The sequence below is a fragment of the Patella vulgata genome, chromosome 2 (assembly GCF_932274485.2).
Source record: "Patella vulgata chromosome 2, xgPatVulg1.2, whole genome shotgun sequence".
Classification (NCBI taxonomy): Eukaryota; Metazoa; Mollusca; class Gastropoda; family Patellidae; genus Patella; species Patella vulgata.
The window spans coordinates 44,319,885-44,343,065 of NC_065880.2; the positions used below are offsets into that span (position 1 = coordinate 44,319,885).

General features: G+C 34.0%; 2 protein-coding genes across 2 annotated transcripts; one reads left to right on the forward strand and one right to left on the reverse strand.

Annotated features, from left to right (window-relative positions):
- Window positions 1–3,072: 3,072 nt before the first annotated feature.
- Window positions 3,073–15,429, reverse strand: LOC126810315 (tether containing UBX domain for GLUT4). Its single transcript, XM_050535311.2, has 18 exons — window positions 15,160–15,429; window positions 13,869–13,927; window positions 13,447–13,668; window positions 12,956–13,037; window positions 11,941–12,014; window positions 11,283–11,769; window positions 10,590–10,727; window positions 10,334–10,380; window positions 10,171–10,195; window positions 9,466–9,535; window positions 8,995–9,067; window positions 6,643–6,791; window positions 6,417–6,479; window positions 5,948–6,000; window positions 5,054–5,105; window positions 4,286–4,358; window positions 3,577–3,710; window positions 3,073–3,381 (listed from the first exon to the last, which is right to left on the reverse strand). Exons 1-18 carry the CDS (start codon window positions 15,235–15,237, stop codon window positions 3,371–3,373), a joined length of 1,890 nt encoding a protein of 629 aa, XP_050391268.1. The 5' UTR covers window positions 15,238–15,429; the 3' UTR covers window positions 3,073–3,370.
- Window positions 15,430–15,465: 36 nt separating this feature from the next.
- LOC126810316 (cytochrome b-245 heavy chain) lies at window positions 15,466–18,271 on the forward strand. The gene has a single exon (XM_050535313.1). It carries the CDS (start codon window positions 15,693–15,695, stop codon window positions 17,382–17,384), a length of 1,692 nt encoding a protein of 563 aa, XP_050391270.1. The 5' UTR covers window positions 15,466–15,692; the 3' UTR covers window positions 17,385–18,271.
- The last annotated feature ends 4,910 nt before the right edge of the window (window positions 18,272–23,181 follow it).

Here is a 23,181-nt window from a genome sequence, read left to right on the forward strand (position 1 = left end):
TAGACCCAGTTCCATGTGAAAGACGGGAAAATCACAGTTCTTGTTTCACATAGCATGACCTAGCAATTGTGACGTTCAATCTTTTAAAATGCGGAGATATACAAGTACAACTCTTACCAAATTATTTGAAATCCATCGTGGTAAGGTATCGATCAAATGGATTACAAACACATAAATTTTATATTTGTGCTTTAAATAAAAATGATATCTGTCACATCTTTATTTATCAAAAAATGGGTTGCGCTTGCCAATCACCCAAAATAATAATAGCCTAATAATAAAAAAAAACCCCCAAAAAACCATACCGGTACAGGTAATAATCCAAACAATGAACATAAATTTAAAGTGGATGGGAGAATGACTTGTTGGTTCATTTGTTCATTCCTAGAGTTTACTCCACTTCCACCAAGGGTGATATATCGTAGACAATGAGAAGGACTTGTAAAGCCTACTGTTAAGGCTTAAAGGTTCAATAGTTCTAATCTGAACAGTGAACATCAATTTATTATAGAGCCTTCACAAGATTAAAAAAGGGGCCATAATTAAGGATACATTATGGGCGATTAGATGAAGAGTTGAAAGTTCTCGCTATAATGGTAAACCAGCAGTTGTCAGGCAAGATACGCCCACATTTTGCAAGAGATGGATAGAGAACAAGCTAAAAATAAAAGTGATTTTTCGTACAATCAGGGGCCATTATCCAGGAAGTTATGGTCTGAAATGCACGAATATCGAAAGGGAATGAGATACTTGGGATATAAAGATATATTTAATTTAAGTTTCATCAAAATCGGATAGAAATTGTGACCTCTAGAGTGTCCACCTGCTAGGTATATACTTTTACACGATTTGCGTACAAGGGGCAGCCATTTTTTCCTACAGTTTTTGTCAGATTTTCATGAAATTGGAACTCAACCGACATTACGATGTAACGGTGATATATTAGAATGTTTTTTTAAATTGGATACTAATTGTGAACTGTAGAGGGTCCACAAGCTAAAAACGTGGTTTTTCATACAATCTGGGGCCATAATCCATGAAGTCATGTTCGGATACATATGCCAATATCGAAAGGAACTGAGATCTTCAGAAGATAGACCTATATCTCAAGTTCAAACAAAATCGGATAAAAATTGTGACCTGTAGAGTGTCCACAAACAAATTGTGGACGGATGGACAGGGGCGACGGCATAATACGTCCGCATGAAAATGTGGGCGTATAAAGAATAGATAACGTAAATAGAATATGTTGAAAATGAGTACTTTTATTATACAAAATGTGTAATTAATGTAAATTTTAGTTTGTATGTTATAAGACATATTTTGTTTGAAGTTGGCATTATTTTTTAGATCATCTGAACTTTATAACTAATTCAAATTGTCTATATTAGTATACAGGGATCTGTATTGTAGTGGATTATGAAAAACGATTTTGGGAATGTTTCTGGACAAGATGGTTATACATGTAGGGTTATATCCCTTTGGAATACAGTTGTTGATGTAAATGTAACTCATCCTGGAAGAATATTGCGTTGAAAAAATGTTGGTTAGATTACAATATATTGTGTAAAAGTAAATTTGTAAAGTGATTTTAATTTGAAAGAAATTGTGTTTATTGTCCACTTGACACAAAATAGGTAATTTTGGGACTAGCATGGCTCAATTTTATTTCAGATTTGCTTGTGCATAAGGGGTTGTAACTCCACCTGTTTCACAGAGGATTACAAAAGTCTTCTAATATCTCTATAAAAGATGAATACCTTCAACATGTGACGTCTCATCACACCGCGTCAATCATTGGCTCATGCATTGTTTACATAAGACGTTACTGTTTCAGGCAGAATGGTGTCGTTTACTCATTTTAATACCCATTTACACTAAATAGGAAATAATTGTTACCTACAAATACGTCAAAGTCTTTATTTATTTTTCTATTACATAAAAAAAAATGTTTTGGAATTTAATTGGTCGGAGGAAAAAAGTTAATATTTGTGGCTCATTAAGTAGCATAGATGTCTTCCTTATCAGTGATTGTAGAGGCCTAGCGAATATTCACTGCTGGTCAGTGTGGTTTTAACTGTGGAAAGAAAACCCATGAGGTTGGACAGGTTACCATGTAAGTGCAAATACAACTTTGTATTTGGGCCCCATGGGAGAGAAACCGTGTTTATTGTCCATTTGGCACAAACTAGGTCATTCTGGGACTAACATATGGCTCAATTTTATTTCAATGATTCACTTGCTCATAGAATTCTTTAGCAGTGAAAGGAAACCGGAGAACCCAGGGAAAACCCATGAGGTAGTACAGGTTACCCTATTTCTTGTCATGTACAAGCTGGGAATCGAAACCAAGCCACTCATTGACAGACCTTATGATCTAAAGTGCATATGTTAGACCATATGGCTACCTAACTCCCATGTGCCCAATAAATAAAATTGAAAAAAAACCCCTTGTAATAGGTTGATTATTCTCCACGTTATTCTTTAAATGACCTAGTTTGTGTCAAGAGGACGTTACACCCCATTTCTCTCTCTCTCTCTATGGTTACTTGTGAAATGTTGGGCCGTGGGGGAAAGAATTTTTCTTGAACAGTGGAATTTCTTCCAGCTCTTTTTCAAATTCCAATTACAAAGGGATCTTTTATCTCTACAACCAATTTATACACAGGAACTTACTTTCAGGAAAGGAGGGGAGCCCAGTGGCTCAGTGAGAAACTTCATCTGGATTTTCCGGTGTGGTTCCCCTGAGGTCCTGTGTACACACCGGCGTGCACGTAAGAGAATCTGTGACACTTGGAATTTGATATAAGAGTAGGCTGTAGTGCTGCTGTTTGGGCAAAATTTCCTTCACAGCACACTGTATGGCATATGCCCATCTTCATTAGCCCTGTCGGGGCAGAACAGTCTTGATGACCTAATCATATTGTAATCAAGGAATAATGGCGAGAGCTGACTAGTATGCAAATTTGTTGCCGTTATCTTTGGAATACCTTGTTAAAAAATCAACATTAATTCAAGGGATTATTTGACTAATGAAGAATTCTTTACACAAGTTGCAAATATAATCTGAAATAAGTCTGAAAGCATAATTTATTTCCATTTTGTACAAATATTTGCAGTTTGAATTTAATAACATACAGTATAATTAATAGTTCATTTAACAATATAACAATTAGGTCTTGAATAAGCTTTTTTTGAGAAAGTTAGCCAAAATAGTCAAAACTTTTAGGCTGTCATAGTTCGTTTTAATTATGTACAACATAATTACATGAAGCTGGACAATATAAAAAGTTGATAATTCTCTTTCCTTTAATAAAAACAAATTCGAAAGCCTTAATGTTACGTTTCATGGATCCCGTCTTCTTCTCACTCATTTTTTACCTGAAAATAAAATCAGAAATGAATCAGTTTTTGAATCAGTTATGCAAAAAGTGTCATGGATGCATAGACCAATAACAAGACTGAATGGCATTTTTCATTGCAACAGATTTTGTAGTTTGTTTTAATTTGTGTCTAATTTTTTTTTTTTTTTTTTTTAATGAAAGACATTTTTATTTTGTTACTACTGATACTAACCAAGTTTCAGCCATTTTGGCACCTTTTTTTCTTCACCACCAGTACTACTAGTTGATGCACCACCAGTAGAACTAGTTGAAGGACGAGCTCTCCATTCAGTTTTTGATGAGGATGACATATTGTCTGATTGTAACCTGTAAATAAAGACAACATAATTCCATGACAATGCATTAGAAAAGATGAATTAAAAACACACACCCAAGGAAATCTTAATTGTTGTCACATATGGCCTAAATACAGCAATTATATATTATTTTCTGTACTACTACAACATATGCATCTTCACTGAGTAATGGTTAAACAGCCGTACAGTTCATTTCTAGATCCACAGTACTGGTCTAGACACACACCAATCTAGATACACCATGTGACATTTAAAAGACATTTTGCATTGTTAATGTGATTCAAATCACAATTTACACAGTATTAAAACAGACAAACTTCATTTAATTTTAAGAAATTGTGATTATTTTCAACTTTTTCTATGGCTGTTTTCTGAAATTTTTAAAAAATTGAACATAGAATATTTTGCCAAGTTTGATTGATATAAACAACATTTATAGAACAAGGCATTGATTGTTTGAAAATGCAGAGAAAATTAATCTGGCATGTTTTTAAATTGTTCACTGTTAACTGGTAGGGTTTTATTACATTTTGTTGCATAGTGAAGTATCAATAGTACAATACTACTAAGTAATTGATATTTTACCATTTGGCTGCCAATTCTTCAGCTTTTATTCTTGGTGATATAGAACTTATCATAGCTGGAGTTATAAAATTATCTGAAACATATACATTTTACAATGCTTTAACTGGTATATTCTCATGATTCATTTACCCTGTTTCTCGGTGTAAAAACCACTAGTTTACCAATGGTGAGTTTGCCAAGAATGTTTGATGATAAAATAAAACAATCCTTTGCAATACAAGATACAACTACATTTGTAAGAGATGGACAAAGAACATCGAAAATCAATAGGGCTTATCCTCCCATGCTTCACACCGAATATGAAAACTATCTATTAAAAATTGTAGCCTCTGTTGTGTTCACAAGGTTTTGGGAAAAGAAGGAGGGGGGAAGGGGAGAGGGCAAGGGGCAAGAAGCAGATATCTATATATATATATATAAACATGTCTTGTCTTGCTCAAAGTGAATGTATAGCTATAAAAAAACTATAACCCATTCACCTTACTGCCATAGTTGAATAAAGGGAAATAATTACAAAGTTTGCACCAAGACACTATTTTATCTTTATATTTCTTACAGCTGGGAACATTTCTTTCACTTAAATGCAATTAATTTTCAATAATTTCCTATTTGAAGTAACCTTAAACTCATCTAATTATCAAACTTATTTGCACAATGGATCATTAAACTTTTTGAAAACCACTAAACAATGAGTATGATTCTTAAATTTAAATCGTCTGTAGCTCAGTGCTGGTTTGGCAAAATATTATTTAAAGAAATATTGCATACCATGCTCTGTTTCAGTTCCAAAATATATCAAAGTTGCTGGAACAAGGTTTGCCTAAAGGAGAAAAAAAAAGCAAACAAGTTTTTCTAACTAAAATATTAAGATATTCATTAATTTAACCATAAGAGTAACAATCTGACAGTGAGCTTGAGGGGGGTTGGGATGGCCTAGTGGTCTAGAGTGTCACGCTTCGACCTCTAGTTGGCCGGTCACCTCTGGCTTGCGGCTGTGGTTTCGATCCCAGGTGTGAGCGTATGTGGCTTGGAGATAGGGGCGCCTTCTCAACCTCGTGGGTTTACTCCGGGTACTCCGGTTTCCTCTCACAGCAAAAGACCCCTGCGCGTGCGCTAAGATCATTAAAATGAACTTGTCTGCGATATCACCTTCGGTGGAAGCGGACGTTAAACGCTAAGAACAACAGTGAGCTTGATGTTCCTCACCTTAATCCCCAAATATATAGCTGACACTCATTAATTACTTTATTTTGTTATATAGCAGCTAGCATCACCATTATTTATCACTGCTTAATCCAAGCAGAAAATTCTCATTACTGTTACTGTATCAATATCTCAAATTGCTTTAATCTTTGAACTCGGTCAAGATATTCACCGAATGAAGATCTATAGCAAGTTATCATCTTCTAAATGATAATCTCTACTTAGCCTACGCAGAAAATGTGTATAAACAAACTCAACCAAAATATTCACCTAATGAAAATCTTCAAGTTTGAACATTCTACTTTATCTTTTCATCTTTATAAAATCCTAGTTTACTATTTATTGTCATGGTGATATTCATAAAATGGAATATACAGTCAATCAAACTTCAATATTGAAAAGGTTAAAGTTGTTTTCAATCCATTTCTCCGTGATAATAAATTCTACTCAAGTACTCACCTGCAACAATGTCTGGCTTTTATCTTTTAAAATAATTTTAGGAGGAGTGGTGTCTGTAATAAAATTAAATAGTTTTAGGAGCAATTAAATATTTTTAGGAGGAATGGTATCTCTAACAAAATTAAATTCTTTATAAATTAATGCTGCCAAGTTATCAAATAGTTTTGTTGTATCAAAATAGTGAGTTGTATCAAAATGACAATGAACTAATACTTGACAATGAGATTAATTACCAATTCACACTAGACTAGACCAATACACACACATTACACATTGAGGGTGTTAAGACTTTAGTAATACACATACATTAATCACCAATTCATACTCTGGGTGTGAAGACTTTGGTAATACACATACATTAAGAACAAATTCATATACATTGATAACCAATAGCAGCATTTGAAGGAGGATTTGGTTATATGAAGTTGTGCTGTAGTATGAGTATAAGACAAATTTGAAACTAACTTACATAAATAAAATGGCATATTTTTATCTTCCAAGTTCTCTTTTACATATTTTTGAATAGCAAAAACTGAAATAAATGAGATACAAATATTGCAATAGTAATCAACTTTTTTAGTAACTGTAATAATACGAAACTTTCTGACATCATGGATTAATTACCGAAAACATTCAAAGTCCATTTTCTTTTGACAGTTGTGAAATAAGTGTACAGAATAACTTTAGTGTCTTACCAGTTTCCCTAGGTCTAAACAATGCCTGTAGAACCAATTTATTAGGAAATTGTATTCGGATTACCACCCGTTCATATTTTTCATATTTAGCTTCTAACGCCGCTTGTCTCATTGCTTTTGTCATCAAACCTTGACCTTCCATGTTTTCTCTAAATAAATAACAAAATCATTGAAACATAACTATTAGCACAGTCCAAAGATAGGTCGCCAGGCAACGAAACATACTCCCAAAGCAGCTAAATCGTCCGAGCGGTTGACAAGGGTTGTTGCATATTTATTCTTTTGTAGGTAATTGGGGGGCCTTTACAAGACAGTTCCCTACAGATCAGATTATAATTTTTGCCATTTGAGGGTTCACAAGGTTCTACAAACTGAAACAAGGGTCTCATCTCTGCAAGTAATCTACAGAAATTGTTGAAATTTGACAGGCTTTTTCGTTTTACTAATTTAAATAATGCATATAAATTTCATACAGATCAGATGATCACAAGGTTCACAACCGCCATAACTCTTGAAATTATTGACGGAAATTGCTGAAATTCAATAGACCTCTGTTTCACAAATTTAAATGATGCATATAAATTTCATACATATCGGATGATAACTTTCATCAATCGAGCATGAACAAGGTTAAACAGAGTGAAACAAGGGCCATAACTCTAGACGTAATAAACGGAAAGTGCTGAAATTCAATAGGATTCTTCTTCTTACTAATTTAAATGACACATAAATTTCATGCAGATTGGCAGATAACTTTTGATGTTAGAGCGTTCACAAGATTCAATAAAGTGAAACAGGGGCCATAACTCTAGACATAATAAACGGAAATTGATGAAATTCAATAGGCTTCTTCGTTTCACTAATTTAAATAATGTATATAAATTTCATAAAGATAGGATAACTTTTGGTGTTGGAGCATTCACAAGGTTAAACAAAGTGAAACAAGGGTCATAACTCTAGAAGTAATAAACGGAAATTACTGAAATTCAATAGGCTTCTTTGTTTCCCTAATTTAAATAATGCATATAAATTTCACAAAGATCAGATGTTAACGTTTGGCATTAGAGTGTTCACAAGATTCAACAAAGTGAAACAAGGGCCATAACTCTAGACGTAATAAACGGAAATTATTGAAATTAAATAGGCTTCTTCATCTCACTAATGTAAACAACTATGTTACGTAAAAGTTAACAATGCAAACATACATGTACAGTATTCCCCCAATCTAATTCTGTGTATGATTGACCATTTCCCTACCAGTGGGCAGTTGAGCTCTGTAGTAGTAATACAGCTATGAAGGACTTTATGAAACATAACTCCATATATAAAAGATAGGTTGCCAGACAACGAAACATACACACACAGCAGCTAAATCATCCGGGCAGTCAACAAGAGTTGTCGCATATTTTTACTTTTGTTGGTATGAAACATTTATAATACATTAAAATCTGATTAAGAGTAAAAACTCATTAAGTAATTATCAGAAAATCATTAGAATTTGTTTGGCCCATGCTAACGTTTAGTATACAAAACATTTAATATCATGGATTTAGCTGTTCAAGTTATTAAACATCATTGAATATCAATATACTTGTTCGAAACAATTGTATATAGGTGTAAACATGGTGTATAAACATAAAATCGATCAGATGATAACTATGGTATCTAAATTATCCACAAGATTTTTCAAAGTGATCAAAGGCCATAACTCTGGCAGAAATTATTGGAAATTATTGAAAATCTATAGGCTTCTTCGTCTCATGACCTTAAACACTGCGTATAAATTTAAAGTCAATCAGATATTAATTTTAGCCTCTAGACCGTCCATAAGATTTTTCAAAGTGATCAAGGGCCATAACTCTGGCAGTAGCTCTGTAACAAAATTTGAACAAATCCAGAAAATATGGCGTAGGGTCATTTATGCAACCCTGATAATAAAAATCGTAAATGATACTAGATAATCATGCACTGCTACAAACAACATGATGAGATAATGTAGTGCTTTGAAAGTTGATGTATTTGAGAAGTCATTTAGCCTAGTATGGCAGTTGTGATCCTTTGACAAAATAAAAACACAAAAATAAAAACCTTCCTCCCACATCAGATTTTTGGTAAGGATTGTCTGAGTAATCTGTAGTTCCACCTGTTTATTTCGTCAAACGCCAATCACTGTCATCTATCAACAGATCATGGATTACATGATTTGTGGTTGAGATCTGACTACAAAGGAACCACACCAATAATGTGTGGATTTGCCATGTACGGATCATGTAATATGTAAAAAGTTATTTGTATTGATTGTCATGCTGAAACACTGTTTTTACTGTAAATAAATATTAAAATCTTACTCACACATTTTTCTGAAGATCTGTCATCATAATGCGTAAATCATTTTCATTTATTTCAAAGAAATCATCCGGTAATTCTATATAAGAAATAAAAAATCAATTATGCTTAACTGATCATAAGAATTAAAGAATATATCTGGATAAAAATACAAAAATCTTGTATATTCCGATCTAGCCTTTTTTCTTAATGTGTATTTTTGTCTTATCTTACCATGATATAAGACTTCTTGACTTTCATAACTCAATGTATAATACTTTGAGCAAGGTTGAATTAGATACAAAAACTATATATAAATTGTAGACAAAATAATGTAGAATTGTTTCATCCAAGAAAGTGTATTTCAGAAGTACCATGAAATACGTACGACCTTGGGAAGTGGACTAACGATTTATAAAATTTGACACAGTGATCAAGAGAAAATATAGTAAGCAAAATAAGCAAAGCATGCAATCATTGTAACAAATCTTTACTAACCTTGACTAGCACTTTTAGAAGTAAGAAGAGTTTCTTCTACACAATACAATACACTTTCTCTATCACATGGCTATAAAACATACAGAAAAAATAGTTTACATCAAACTGGAAAAAAATAACATGATCCCTTAAAAACTCTTCATTAGAATTCACTGAAATTTCGACCACTCAGTCTATAATTATACTTTTTTTTATTATGTGAAGATTTAATAATAATTGATTCATTGCAGTGAAAGGTATTCAATAAAATGAAAACCTTAAATCCACGCTACCCTACCAAATGACTATTATCCATTTGTGGACAAATAATTGTTTGCTAATCTGATTGGAGACAATGTAATATTTTCAACAAATCACAGGCAAGTTTTCATCAATAGTTTATTTTAAATCAACTATTATAATAATAATAATACTTTATTTAGAGAGAGAGGGAGAGAAAGGGGGTTTAACATCCACTTGACAAAAACTAGGTCATTTCGGGACTAACACATGGTTCAATTTTATTTCATTAAGTTACTTGCGTGTAGGGATCTTTAACAGTGGGAGGAAACCAGAGGACACAGAGAAAACCCACAAGGTTGGACAGGCGACCCTACTCCTTGTCATGTACAACCGGGGAATCGTGTACGCGCTAACCATTCGGCCACCCAACCCCCCTTTATTTAGAGAGGCAACCTATTTAGTTTGCCACTTAATTTAAATTACCTGAAATTCTTCTCTTTTCACTTCACTGAAATAGAATTATACAAAACATATTAATCAAACTAATAATGGGCTTTATTATTTAAAACCCCCCAAAACATTTCAATCATGGTGTAACTACTAGATTACGGTATCTTATTCAGATTCTCTTCTCTAAAATATTCACCTCAATTCATTTTTATAAACTTCTTTTCCCTTTGTCTCTTCAGGAAACTAGAATATAAAAATTAATAAATAAATTTTTATTGTTGTAGAAACAATTCATCTTAATCATTAATTAGTTAGCAAACTCAGTAACATTTTTTCTTTTGGAAGAAAAGAAGAATTTCAATTCAAAAAGTTCAAATGAATGCTTTCATACCATTTTACACAGATAGACAAATCTTTTTAATGATTCTTGAATTTATTATTACTTCTTTTACCTTAAATTCATTAAAATTTTGTTGTGGACTAGGTTGATATTGACTAGACCGTGGTCTGGATTGTGTTATTGACTGACTGCTGGTATTACTACCTCTCATTAAACCTGGTACAAATCTCTGGGCTAACCTTGTAGCAATCTACAAATATATACAAAATAAGCTTACAGCATGCATTCAGAATTTAAAAGGAAATTCGAGATACATGTACCTGAAGAGAAACTTAAAAGATTTGTCCTCAGTTAAACTGTGTCATGAACAGTTAAACTGCATTAAAAGACACTTCAGCATTCACAGATTTTTTACATATGTGATGTAAAGAATTGGTTAAACAGATTCCAAATATAATTTTAATACTGAGATCTTTGCTACGATTAATCTGTAATTATGGTTTGAAGCTACTGGAAGTAACACAAAGATAAGCACTCAGTTATGTTACTGAATGAAAAGAAAGCGTTAATAGCTTCAAAGTAGATTTTCAGCTCTGGCATACAGTAGTATAAAGTAACTTTTTAGAAAAACACAGAAGCTCTTTATACCGCAGTTGACAATATTTTTGTGCTGTAAAAATTTAATATCATAAAGTAACCTTTATTGTTAATGCTGTGTTCGAATTGTATCATATTAACAGTACATGTAATTGCATGTTTCTGACTTGAAATTAACCTTCAAATTACAACAGCTTTAAATACTTACAACTTGTTCTTCTGGCGTAAGGTCCGCAAAATCTTGAGGTGTAAATATTTCAACCCCAGGAATATTCATTTCACATAACCTATTGATACTATTGTCCCTATTAACACGAACTGGACGACTATCAGGCACACAAATTGTACTGTCACTTTGATTACTGTTTATACTGTCTATCATATTGGAATCGGAAGAGTTTGTTTGTCTGTCATTTACATTGGCTAATGAATCACTAGATGATGTCTGCATGGTATTAGATCCAGAATCTGTTTCCATTGGTTCTTGCTGGTCATGCGACAAACTACATTCCGCATTTAACTTAGATGCTGTGGAACCACTATTTACCGATACACACATATTTTCTGTTTCACTTTGTTGTTCTATAAGTTTCTGAGATGCAATTTCCTCAAGTTTAGCTTTTTTAGCATTTGTTAATTCCACATCTTGTATTACTTTGGCCAATGTTCCATCATCAACCGATCTGTGTACCAATCTAAAAAATTTAAATTTTTGTTACCATGTATTAACCATAACTTTTATTGAATTTGAAAAGGATGGTACTGTGAAACTCTTGAATTAAATAATGTATACAACTGGTATAGAAAGAAAATCTACCTTTTATATTTATAGAGATATAGTAAATGATGTTAAAAACCTTTCCTACCTTATAGCAGCTTTACCACCAGTTAAAGCTAATTTCCTTAAAGTTGTATTCCTCAAAGCCATTTCACCAATTACCTAAAAATTATAAAGCAGGTACTTCTAATAAGAATTCGACTAGTAATTTCACATAATTGTTGACCGCATAGTGAAAACAAACAACAGTTTAATTAATATTTCCCCCAAATTTTTTTTATGTATATATATTGCAGCAATTAGCCTATTCCTAAAAATTCTGATTATCTACATAATTTTTACATACACTTCCATTAACATAAAACTAGACAGTTGTCTTACCAAAAGCATCACTAACAATATCTACTATATGTCCTACCAAATAGTAATCAAGCATAGTGTTGTGCTAATAACCGACTTATTGAATCAGGATGAACACGAAGAGTTTGATAATTGTATTAGTACTTAATGAATTTCATACACTAAATATTTTATTCTATATCATATTGCTCTGCAGACTTTTGTTAACAATATAAATGAAATGAAATGAAATGGGGTTTAACGTCCGACTTGCCATACAGTTTGCTATGACTATGAGGGAAAATTTGGCTGGACAGAGGCTCCCTGGCCTACTCTTTTATATCAAATTCAATAGTCAAGGGATATTTCACATGCACCCCTATGTGTACATGGGGCTTCGTTCTTTCATCCCATCCAAACGACCATATGGTGTACTCTGTCCTGCACCAATGACAAGGGAGGACCACCCCGGATAATCCTGATGAACTTCCTCGGCTATTGCAGGGATCTAATACGGGACCTCCAGATTAGCGAGCCGTCTTACTCACAGAACCACCATAAATGGACAGGTACTGTATTTGACAATGTTTGACATGTGTTTTACTGATGGTCTACCGTATGATTTCACTGAATATTGTGTTCGAGAGTCTCTAAAGGGGTTATTTTTCTCCAAACCATGCCAGAGAATTTGGAGGGGTTGATCTGAAGAATCAACATTTGAACATACGAAGATGGTGGATGTGATTTAGCCTGGAATTGCTTACCTCTTCTCTCATATATATACATACAGGATGTTTAACAGGTGTTACACTAGTATCAATCATTGTCAGCTTACCATGTAGTGAACTAAATTTGAACAAACATAAGATTAAAATATATTATGTCCCTTTCATTTTGATCATAGAACCCGAACTTTCATGATAGTTTTTTTATTACTTAGGCCAAACAAAAAATATTCTGGTTCTCGGACAATTCTTCAAAAAAGTCTGATGTGGGAGGGTGGTTTTTATATTTGTGGGGTTTTTTTGTCAAAGGATCACTACTGTGCTAAATGAATTCTCACATGTTGTTTAGAGGAATGTGCCAGTAAAATTTATCAGAGTTGTGTTCTCTTAAAATTTTTGCTTCTTGTAAGTGTGGGAAAATATTTACATGAGGTAATTAGGGGTATGGCCTTAAATGGTAATGTTAGTGTTGCCTTGGAATGAATATACACCCTTGTAAAAATGTATAGTAATTTTAATAAATTATTCACCTGTTAGGCTCATTCTCCCAATGTGATAAAATATCCCACAATGTAACTGATGGTTTGAAAACAGATTGAAGTCGACTTCCATCTTCAAGTTGTAGTGCTATCAAAACTTCTTCCTCTGCTCTGGAACTCTTAGCTTTAACTAATTCTAATTTAGCATTGTTTGCTAGATTAGAGTATCTGTATGCCAGTGTAAGATCTACTGTTTTTCTTCCATTAACATGTCTGGTGATATACAAAAAAGAGACTAAAGCAGTTATAAATATATAAATTAAAATTCTATCAATTCTATAACTTTATATTGCAGTAAGGCAAAGAAGAAATGTAATTTCAGTGTTACGTTACAGACACATTGAACAGAATAAATTCACTATCACAATAACTCCTTACATTGAAGTTCTAAATATAAAACAAAACAAACTTACAAAAGACTGTAATCTTCAGTAGGCAAGAATCCCTGCTTTTGACAAACTTCCTCTAAAACCTTCAATCAAACAAATATATCATTGTGCATACGATACATACCACATAAGCAAACCTGTAGGTCTACAAACCACACCATTCTACACATGTTCATAAATAGGCAGTAAATTCAAAAAAGGTATTAACAGATGTTTACCTCACACAGTAAATGCAATGTACCTCTTGTTATTTGTCTGAATGAATATCTTGCAAATAAATTAATATACCCTCTAGTTTCATCTTAACGACATGGCACACTTTCCATGACGTTCTGCACTAGCTACTCCTAACAAGCTTATAGGAGCTAAATCGCTATTATTTTGGACCTACAAATTGAGACAAATGGGTCACAACGTATATAGTAATGTAATATGAATGTAAATAAACTGATTTAAATTTTATTGTTTCCCTTTTTACTCTAATTTCAAATCAGTTACATTCCGCGAAATATGCCAGAAGTCTCAATCGAATGGCAATCTCTAGCGACTGGTTATTCCAGTCTACACCGATAGTATTTATTGTGCATGCTCTCCAGATAAGAATATGGGAGTCACCGATTGACATGACTTGTGGAATATGTCTAACTTCGTTCCTCGGGTCGCTTGTTACAAATTCCGCTGAAACGCATTATGGTACACGATTCGTGTACCAAATGTAAAAAGTTTATTTTGTCTTAAATATTTGATATCAGAAGCCCATCTTTTCCCAGTAAGATCACAACATCAAGGTTGATTAAAATAAACAAATAATTCGTGTTTTCAATGTCAATAGTTTTAGATGATACTGAGTCAGAGACTTAGCTACTTAAAGTGAAGGCTGAGGTTGAAAATCCTGTTGGTTCTTCTTAGCCCATGTTGTATTCGAACCCAGGGCATTCTAGTCGCAAGTCCAGTGATCGACAGCATAAGTCTCGTTTTATATTCTCCTTCGTCCTTGTCAAACTTTTTTGACGCCTCAGTAAATTTTAGTGGAACTTTTGATTGAGAAAATATGACCTTGCTGATGGTAGCATTGATTTACCCAAATCCACCCAAACTTGATTGTTACAAAATAAAAATTCAGTGTTATGATTCGACAATCACAATGCAATCAGCAATGGTTGAACACAAAAATGGGGAAAACGAAAGTAAAATAAAAGATGATTTTGCTCTTTTAATCATATAGAGTTTAGAGCAACCGACACCAACATTCAATTTCTACATCGTTCAAAAATCTTGTACCTTTCATTATCTTCGAATGACAACAAATTCATACCTGTAATAACTTAGAATTCGGAGTTACTTTAACATTTTGTCTTCGTCCATTAGGACACAGAACTTGCAAAGTCGCCATTATGTCAAGGGAAATAACTCCATTTAATCCCGAAGGTTCTCTCCCCTTAGTCTTCCGACTTTCAGACCCGTGGCTTTTGGTGGCTTTCGGTTAGACTACACTTTCTGGTGAAATCAGGAATCCTCAGCCTTTTGTATATTTGTATTCACGACATGATAGAATGCAATTTGACGCCTAGATTGTCTCTTCATTGTATAGAATCTGTACTGTTACCTGCTTTGCTATTAACGACTTGGTGACCTAGACCAAATATTGAAATATAATGGGTCCCTGGATAAACGAGGCATGTTTATAAGGAACTGCCCAGTAGTTCGCTAAGTAATGAAGTTGAAGTATTAATGTAAACACGCAATAAATATAACAGAAATCATAAACACAGATTAAGGTAGACTCGAATTGAAGTTCAAAACATATATTGTAGACTATATGTTTGTGTCGTTTATGTAAGTACTGAAATGGGAGAATTGATTGTTAATGAGCTTCCTAAATGGATTGTTGTAAGTCTGTGGTTGATAATTAATGTGGCTATTTTCCTGGCAACTTTTTTCTCCTACCAAAGCAGTGCAGAATACTTTTACTTGAGACTTATAGTTGGGAATGCATTATGTGTAGCAAGAGCTAGTGCCGCATGTCTTAATTTTAACTGTTTGCTAGTGTTGTTACCAGTCTGTAGAAATTTTGTGGGTTTTATTAAAGGAGCATGCGTGAGGTGTCACAGAGTTCGTCGTCAATTCGATAGGCAAATAACATATCATAAATATACAGCTTATATGATATGCCTTCAAACAGCTATACATATATCAGCACATTGTTTTGATTTTGAGCGCATGATTACAGCCTATGATAACCCTGACAAATCTATACAAGCTGTTAGTAATTTACCTACTACACCCAATGGAACATGGGTTAATCCCGTCAGAAATCCAAGCACAGATGCTACAAGAGAAGCAGTTAGCACTGTATCCGGTGTTTCTGGTATCATCATAACTTTATGTTTGATACTTATATTATCTTCATCAGCAGAAACAATAAGACAATGGTATTTTGAACTGTTCTGGTATATGCATCATTTATTTATTATATTTTTTATTGGTCTTGGTATACATGGAATACAACAAATTATACACAAACAAACCAATATATCTAGTCATAATCCAGAGAACTGTTATAAAAAATTTGATCAGTGGGATTCCATCAAGGAGTGTCCAATACCACAGTTTTCCGGCTCTCCACCTCAGTCATGGATATGGATTTTAATACCAGTCATAATATTCATAATAGAGAGAATAGTTAGATTTGTAAGATCATTCCAGAAAGTAGTCATTACCAAGGTTGTTAAGCACCCGTCCAATGTTTATGAACTACAGATGCAAAAGAAGGGTTTTTATGCGGAACCAGGCCAATATGTGTTTCTACATTGCCCAAGTATATCTCAGCTGGAATGGCATCCCTTTACACTAACATCAGCTCCTGGAGAAGACCATATCTCAGTTCATATCAGACGGGCTGGTGATTGGACAGAAGAATTAGCCAAAAAATGTCATGTGGATGAAGAGGAATTCCAGGAGGCATGGAAGTTACCAAAGATAGCAATTGATGGACCATACGGCACAGCAACAGAGGATTTCTTCCGTTTTGATATCGCTGTTCTAATTGCATCTGGAATAGGTGTCACACCATTTGCCTCTGTCTTAAGGTATATATCACATAAATACTCAAACAAAAGAAATGAACTTCAGCTAAAGAATGTTCATCTTTACTGGGTTTGCCCAAGTACCAGTTCTTTTGAATGGTTACAAGATTTACTGATTTCTTTAGAGATGCAAATGGCCCAGATAGGAAAAGCTGATTTTCTTACACATAATATATACCTAACATCAGGCTGGGACTTTGACCAGGCCAAAAATATTTTTTTGCATGACAACAGTGAAAGAGATGTAGTTACTGGTCTTCAACAGAAAACACATTATGGTAGACCACAGTGGAACAAAGTGTTCAGTGATTTAGCCAATGCTCATAAAGGAATGAAGATAGGTGTCTTTTTTTGTGGATCAAAAGAATTATCAACTAAACTACATAGACATTGTAACGAAAATTCGTCGGAGTCAACAGGGACAAGATTTTATTATAACAAAGAAAACTTTTAATTACAATCAATATATTCTTTCTAACAAATGTAGAAATAAACATACTTGAAATTAAAAAAAATATACAGTACTTAAGGAAACAGACAGGCAGCAATTTGTTGAGTATTGTGTTTGTCAAATTGGATTAATGTTAGTCTTCTGTGTAGCTTTAGTGTGGTACATCGTAACATATATAAGGGATTATTTTGTGTTTGGTTTCATAATAATACTTAATACTAACCAGGTTTTTTTTTTATGCACCCATACTTTAATTACTGGGTATCTAATATGTCTATCAGCCGTTTTTGTGCCATAGATGGACATGATTTTTCTGTTGGCTGTATTAGTAGTAATGTGTGTGATGCATGAGACAGGGTGTGCTTACCTCTTCCCAGAACACCTGATTTCAACTGTTTGTTGTACCATTGTATTGCTTATATGACAAAATGTTTTATTAAAATTTGTGTTACTATTGAATGTAGGTAGATATTCTAATACTTATTTTTATTGGTTGGTTTTTATTACGAAAGATTTTCACATTATTTTTTGCATTTTGCATGTTACCTATAGTTAAATTACTTTTAATAATTTTGCTTGTCTTGTTTCTTGCTTAAAAATATATTTACCTAGCTGTGGTTTATTATTTATTGTTTTTTGGGTATAGACTCCAGAATTGGTCCCGTTAGTGCTGGTCACTTGACCCTTCCCAATATATGAAATGCTTATACACCTATTCTGTTGAATATAATAAAGGCCTGCAAAATGTTTTGTTTTATTATGTACATGTATTTACATCATCACCCACCTAAATTAAATCATTATTTATATTGCCATTGTTAATGTTATTATATTAAAATATATGTTCTTGACATGTCTACATACAGGATTAAATACTGATTTTTATTTTATCTTAATCTATCTTAATTTTCTGAGAAAAACTACTGAAGAAGAATTTGATATGGGTGTATGTTTATAGCGGAATTATATGGAGTGTAATGCACATAATAGCAATCATTAAATATTAGCCCTATCCTATTTCAATCTGATTAAAACACAGTTCTTATTTCGTTTTGTTTTTATAGTTCACAATTTTGTTTACTTGTCTTTACTACTTCATCATAGATCGTATGACTTCATTAGACTGGATAGCCTGCTCTAATACGTCAGACTCGCTCCTACGTCACTCCTTTTCTGACTTGCATATAATATATTATATCTATATTGAAGTCAGAATAGCGCAGTGAGTAGGATCCAGCCTGAAGTCATTTAAAACAGGCCATCGGAAGTATAAAAAAATGAAACGAAATATAGATTTGTATTTTAATCAGATTGTATCCTATTTCTGTATTAAGGGGCACTCAAATCTCAAACTAGGTGGGATGTTGAAATAGGCTTTGTCCATCCTTCAGTTTTGGGAGCATATCTCAGGATAGGACACTCATATACTATTCAAAAAAAGTAGGGGATATTTGATTTTTAAGTGTTATTTAAGTCACCTAATGAAACTGACGAAGAAACAAATGACAAAATGAAATGAAGTTCGCATTCATCGATTTATTCCAAATGATCGTTAGACTAAGTAAGGCACAGACTGACCATTATAAGGGTAAAATGATACCCGGGGTCAAACAGCAAAGTTACCACAGCATCACAACCAAGTCAGTAACGGGTAAATCCTCCTCTGTTTGCCAAACAAGCATTGATCCGACGTGGCATACTCCTAATGAGACGTCTAAGGTCATTTTGGTCCAGATTGTCCCATTCCTGTTGCAACGCAGCAGCAAGTTCTTGGACATTGGCAGGACGTTGTTGACGTTGACGTAACCTCTGTCCAAGCATGTCCCAGACATGCTCGATGGGGGAGAGGTCAGGACTCAGTGCTGGCCAAGGTAATGTGGTGATGTTCTGTTGTTGGAGGTAACCTGTAACGATCCTGGCCCTGTGACATCTTGCGTTGTCATCCTGGAAGATGAAATGGCGGCCATGACGTCGTGCGAACGGCACAACATGGACTGTCAAGATGTTGTCCCGGTAGTACTGGCCTGTAACACGCCCTGCAACAACATGTAAAGCCGTTCTTCCAGCAACAGTGATGCCTCCCCACACCATAACAGAACCACCCCCAAATCGATCATGTCTGATGAAGTTAACGTCTTGGAAGCGCTCGTTTCGACGACGCCACACCCTCCTACGTCTGTCCAAAAAATCAACAGTGAACCTTGACTCATCTGAAAACATCACATTGCTCCAGCGTCGATTATCCCAGTGTTGACGATCCCTACACCAACGACGTCTTGCCTGAATGTGATGATCTCTCAAACAAGGGATCACGCGAGGACGTCGGGCGTGAAGGTGACCCCTATGCAGTCGATTCCGAATCATCTGGCCACTCACTCTCACACCAGTGTCTGTTTGAAGACGAGCGCTGATCTGATTTGCTGTGATGACACGATTTCTCAAGGCCAAGGTACGGATAAATCGATCCTGGGCTTGAGTTGTCGCCCTTGGTCGACCTGAGCGTGGTCTGTCCTGTACAGATTGTGTATCACGGTATCTGGACCATAGCCTGCTTATGACAGACTGAGAAACATTCATCGTCCGCACCACAACCGCCTGTGTTGTGCCGATCTGTAGCATGCCAAGGGCACGTAACCTTTCATTTTGGGTAAGCCGACGCATATCAAAATTTGTTTTCTGGTCACTAAAACAATTAAACTGATGTTTCCACCCTGGAATTCAATGCCACAATGACTGTAACATTCAAAGTCAGAGTCGTGCAAATCTTGGGTTGGACCCCCATGATGATCCCAAGCATCACCTGCATTCCATGCGGTAGCTATTGGTGCGTTTGGGCGTCACATGTAACTGGAAATGTTTCTTCTGTTAGGTTCTATAGTGACTTTTTTCGTAGTCATTTGCATATTTTAGTATTATGCCCCCAAAATCAAATATCCCCTAATTTTTTTGAATAGTATAGTATCTAAAGTTACGATATCTGTCAACACATCAACCTATTCTAATAGTAGTGCCTTTTGCCATTTTGAAGTTACTCTATGAATAAATTTTGTGTTTCCATGGAAACAAATTTGACATAGTTTACATGCAAGGGTGTTGGGATGTTTAAATCTGAATCTTCTTGTTTATTTTGTTTTAGCAGAAGAGAAACTGAAAATACCAACCATTAGTTGTTAAGGCTAGTAGTATACATACTCAACATCAAACAGGCTTAATGGGTTGTCCCTCTTTAGTCTTCACACAAATCCCTTCACTTTTGGTTGGAGTCTCTGTTTTTACACATTTGGTGTGCTACATGTACCTATTAACCTGTAGAGCAGTTACAAGATTTGCTAACAGTGGCAAATTGATGCACTACTCTGAATTTGGATAGGATTCCTTCTTTTAACTTTTACCAATGCCATCAAGCTTTGAAAAAAATCTCGATCTCTTCCATGTACATGTAGAGCTTGTAAAAAAAAAAGTTTCAGTGACATGGGAAATAACTCTGCATAAAATTGTTGCCATTGAATTGATATGTTCATTATTGAACTTAGTCAAGGTACCGATGTAATGAAACTGTAGGAAATGTTCATTATTGAACTTCGGTCACTCAATTAGAATCAAAGTCTTGACCAATCAAATTGCTTATCACTCTGCTTAACCTGAGCCGAAAAAGTTCATTATTGAATTTAGTCAAGGTACTGATGTAATGAAACTACATGTATGCACCAAACTTCATCACTCTGACTTAATCAGAAGCAAAGTTATCAAGTTCCAAAGCATCAACCAATCAAATTGCGTATATCTGCTTAGCCTAAACAATTATAAGCAGATTTATTGTGTCCCAAACAGTGTGAATGACGTCCAGAGAAATTTTAAAATTACCTTCTCTCTCCGAAAGTTGGGGGGTAATGAATGAAATGGTGTTTATTGGCACATCAGCATCAACTTAGCTATATTGCGCTAATTAAATAATAGAAGCAATTCTTGTGTGTAATTTGTTTATTTTTTCAATATTGTGTGGCAAAAAAATGTCATAAATATAAAATACCATGAGTTGATAACAGTAAATAACCTCTGTGAGACACAAATAAACTTTAAACACAATGTTGCCAAGCAACAACTATATGCCCACCAGCAGCATGTTGAAGGGTGGATACTACACTCAAGACGAACAATTATGACAAAAAGATTGAAAAAATGCATGCAAGGTCTCTATGCCAGGCTAATAATGCTCCAAAAATTGGTGACTATGAATTGTAATCAGTTTCTCCTTAAACTACCTTCTTTAAGTGGGGTTTAGTAACATACAAAACACTATTTATGGAATAACAATTACTGGTTTATTAACATGCAATGTTTCGATGATGATAATCTTGTCTATATCGTCATCATTTGCTTTCTTGCTAAAGACAAGAGTATCATGATCAAAACCTTTCATGTTAATAAACCAGTAATTGTTATTCTATAAATAGTCTTTAGTGTGTCCTTAAGACTAGTCAAACAATCCCATAAAATCCCATATTATACAGTGTTTATAAGATTTGGTGAGAGCAGTTACTCTCCAATAGTATGTTGTGCAACATAGATTTCTACCTTAAGACCAGATGACCAATCCTAGCAAGTTTAAAAATTATATCTCAAGACCTGGCCTGAAGCGTTTACAAAGTTTCATTGCCAAGGGCAGTAAAAATTTTTTAGAAAGCTATTTCAATAGGGTTCCTCTGGATGTTTGAACTGTAGAGTATTTTACAGACAGGGGTGACAACAAAATACCACTCCATAAAATGTGGCAATATAAAAATCTGTAATAACAGTAATCTACAATAAGAACTTTAATATATTAAACTGAAACAATAAATAACAAAACACTGATTTCAATTACAATTATTTAAACATGCATTATGCAAGAGCAAAATCTGCTTATTACAAGTCTTTCTTTAGGCCTGAAATGTTATCTAAATTATCAATTAGACATTAATTAACTTATCCAGACCATAATAAACTCTCGATGTCAAGGCTAGCCTTCGATGTTGGCTGGATTAGATTCCTATATGCCGCTAACGGCCATTGATAATTAAATAAAAAAAAAAGTGGATAATCGAGACTATGCTGTTTATATTAATGATTTTAGTAATGATGCAAAAATTTCACCCGCTTCTTTCTCGGCTCATAGTTGATCAATTTGACTGAAATTTTCAGCAAATTACCTTTACACTATCTAGTTTTTAACTATTATAGCGAGAACTGCCATCTCTTTATCTTATCTCCCATAATGTATCTTTAAATAATACTAAAACAATTGATGGTCGATCATGTAGTCTGATATAACATTTCTAGTCAGTGACATACTGGGTAAGCTAACTGGACAATTTCACTCCAAAAAAATTAGATGACCAGCAACACATCTTCATTGTACATGTACTATGTTTGTCATTCTTTGTTTGATAAAGATGAGAGAACCCTGGCTGAAACCTCGCCAGAAATAAATCTTTCAAGTACCGGTAACTTGTATTCCATATAATTGTGTCCTGTGTTATTCTCATCCAGTTAATAAATGCCACTTAAACAATTTAACTTAAAATTGGTTGTGGTGCATGTATTATTCAAAAGTCAATTGATTAGGAATTGTAAATCTTTTAAAAGTTCTAAATTCAAGTTTTAAATTCAGAGGCTGAGGAAATCAACAAGACTGTAGGTTACTAGCATATCAAAAATATTAAAACACACATAATAAGTATACAGTTTTTCTCTTAAAAACACATGTAATGAACAAAAATAAGGTTTATAACAAAGTATATTATCTTATATTCTTTAATAA

What these genes read in the sequence shown, in the direction of transcription:
- LOC126810315 (XM_050535311.2), bottom strand. Translation starts at nt 15,237, where the DNA reads ATGGCGACTTTGCAAGTTCTGTGTCCTAATGGACGAAGACAAAATGTT. An exon ending in TGGGAGAATGAGCCTAACAG is followed by an intron (nt 13,038 to 13,446) that starts GTGAATAATTTA and finishes GTTCAAATTTAG; the next exon opens with TTCACTACATGGTAAGCTGA. An exon ending in GTATATATATGAGAGAAGAG is followed by an intron (nt 12,015 to 12,955) that starts GTAAGCAATTCC and finishes TATAATTTTTAG; the next exon opens with GTAATTGGTGAAATGGCTTT.
- LOC126810316 (XM_050535313.1), top strand. Translation starts at nt 15,693, where the DNA reads ATGGGAGAATTGATTGTTAATGAGCTTCCTAAATGGATTGTTGTAAGT.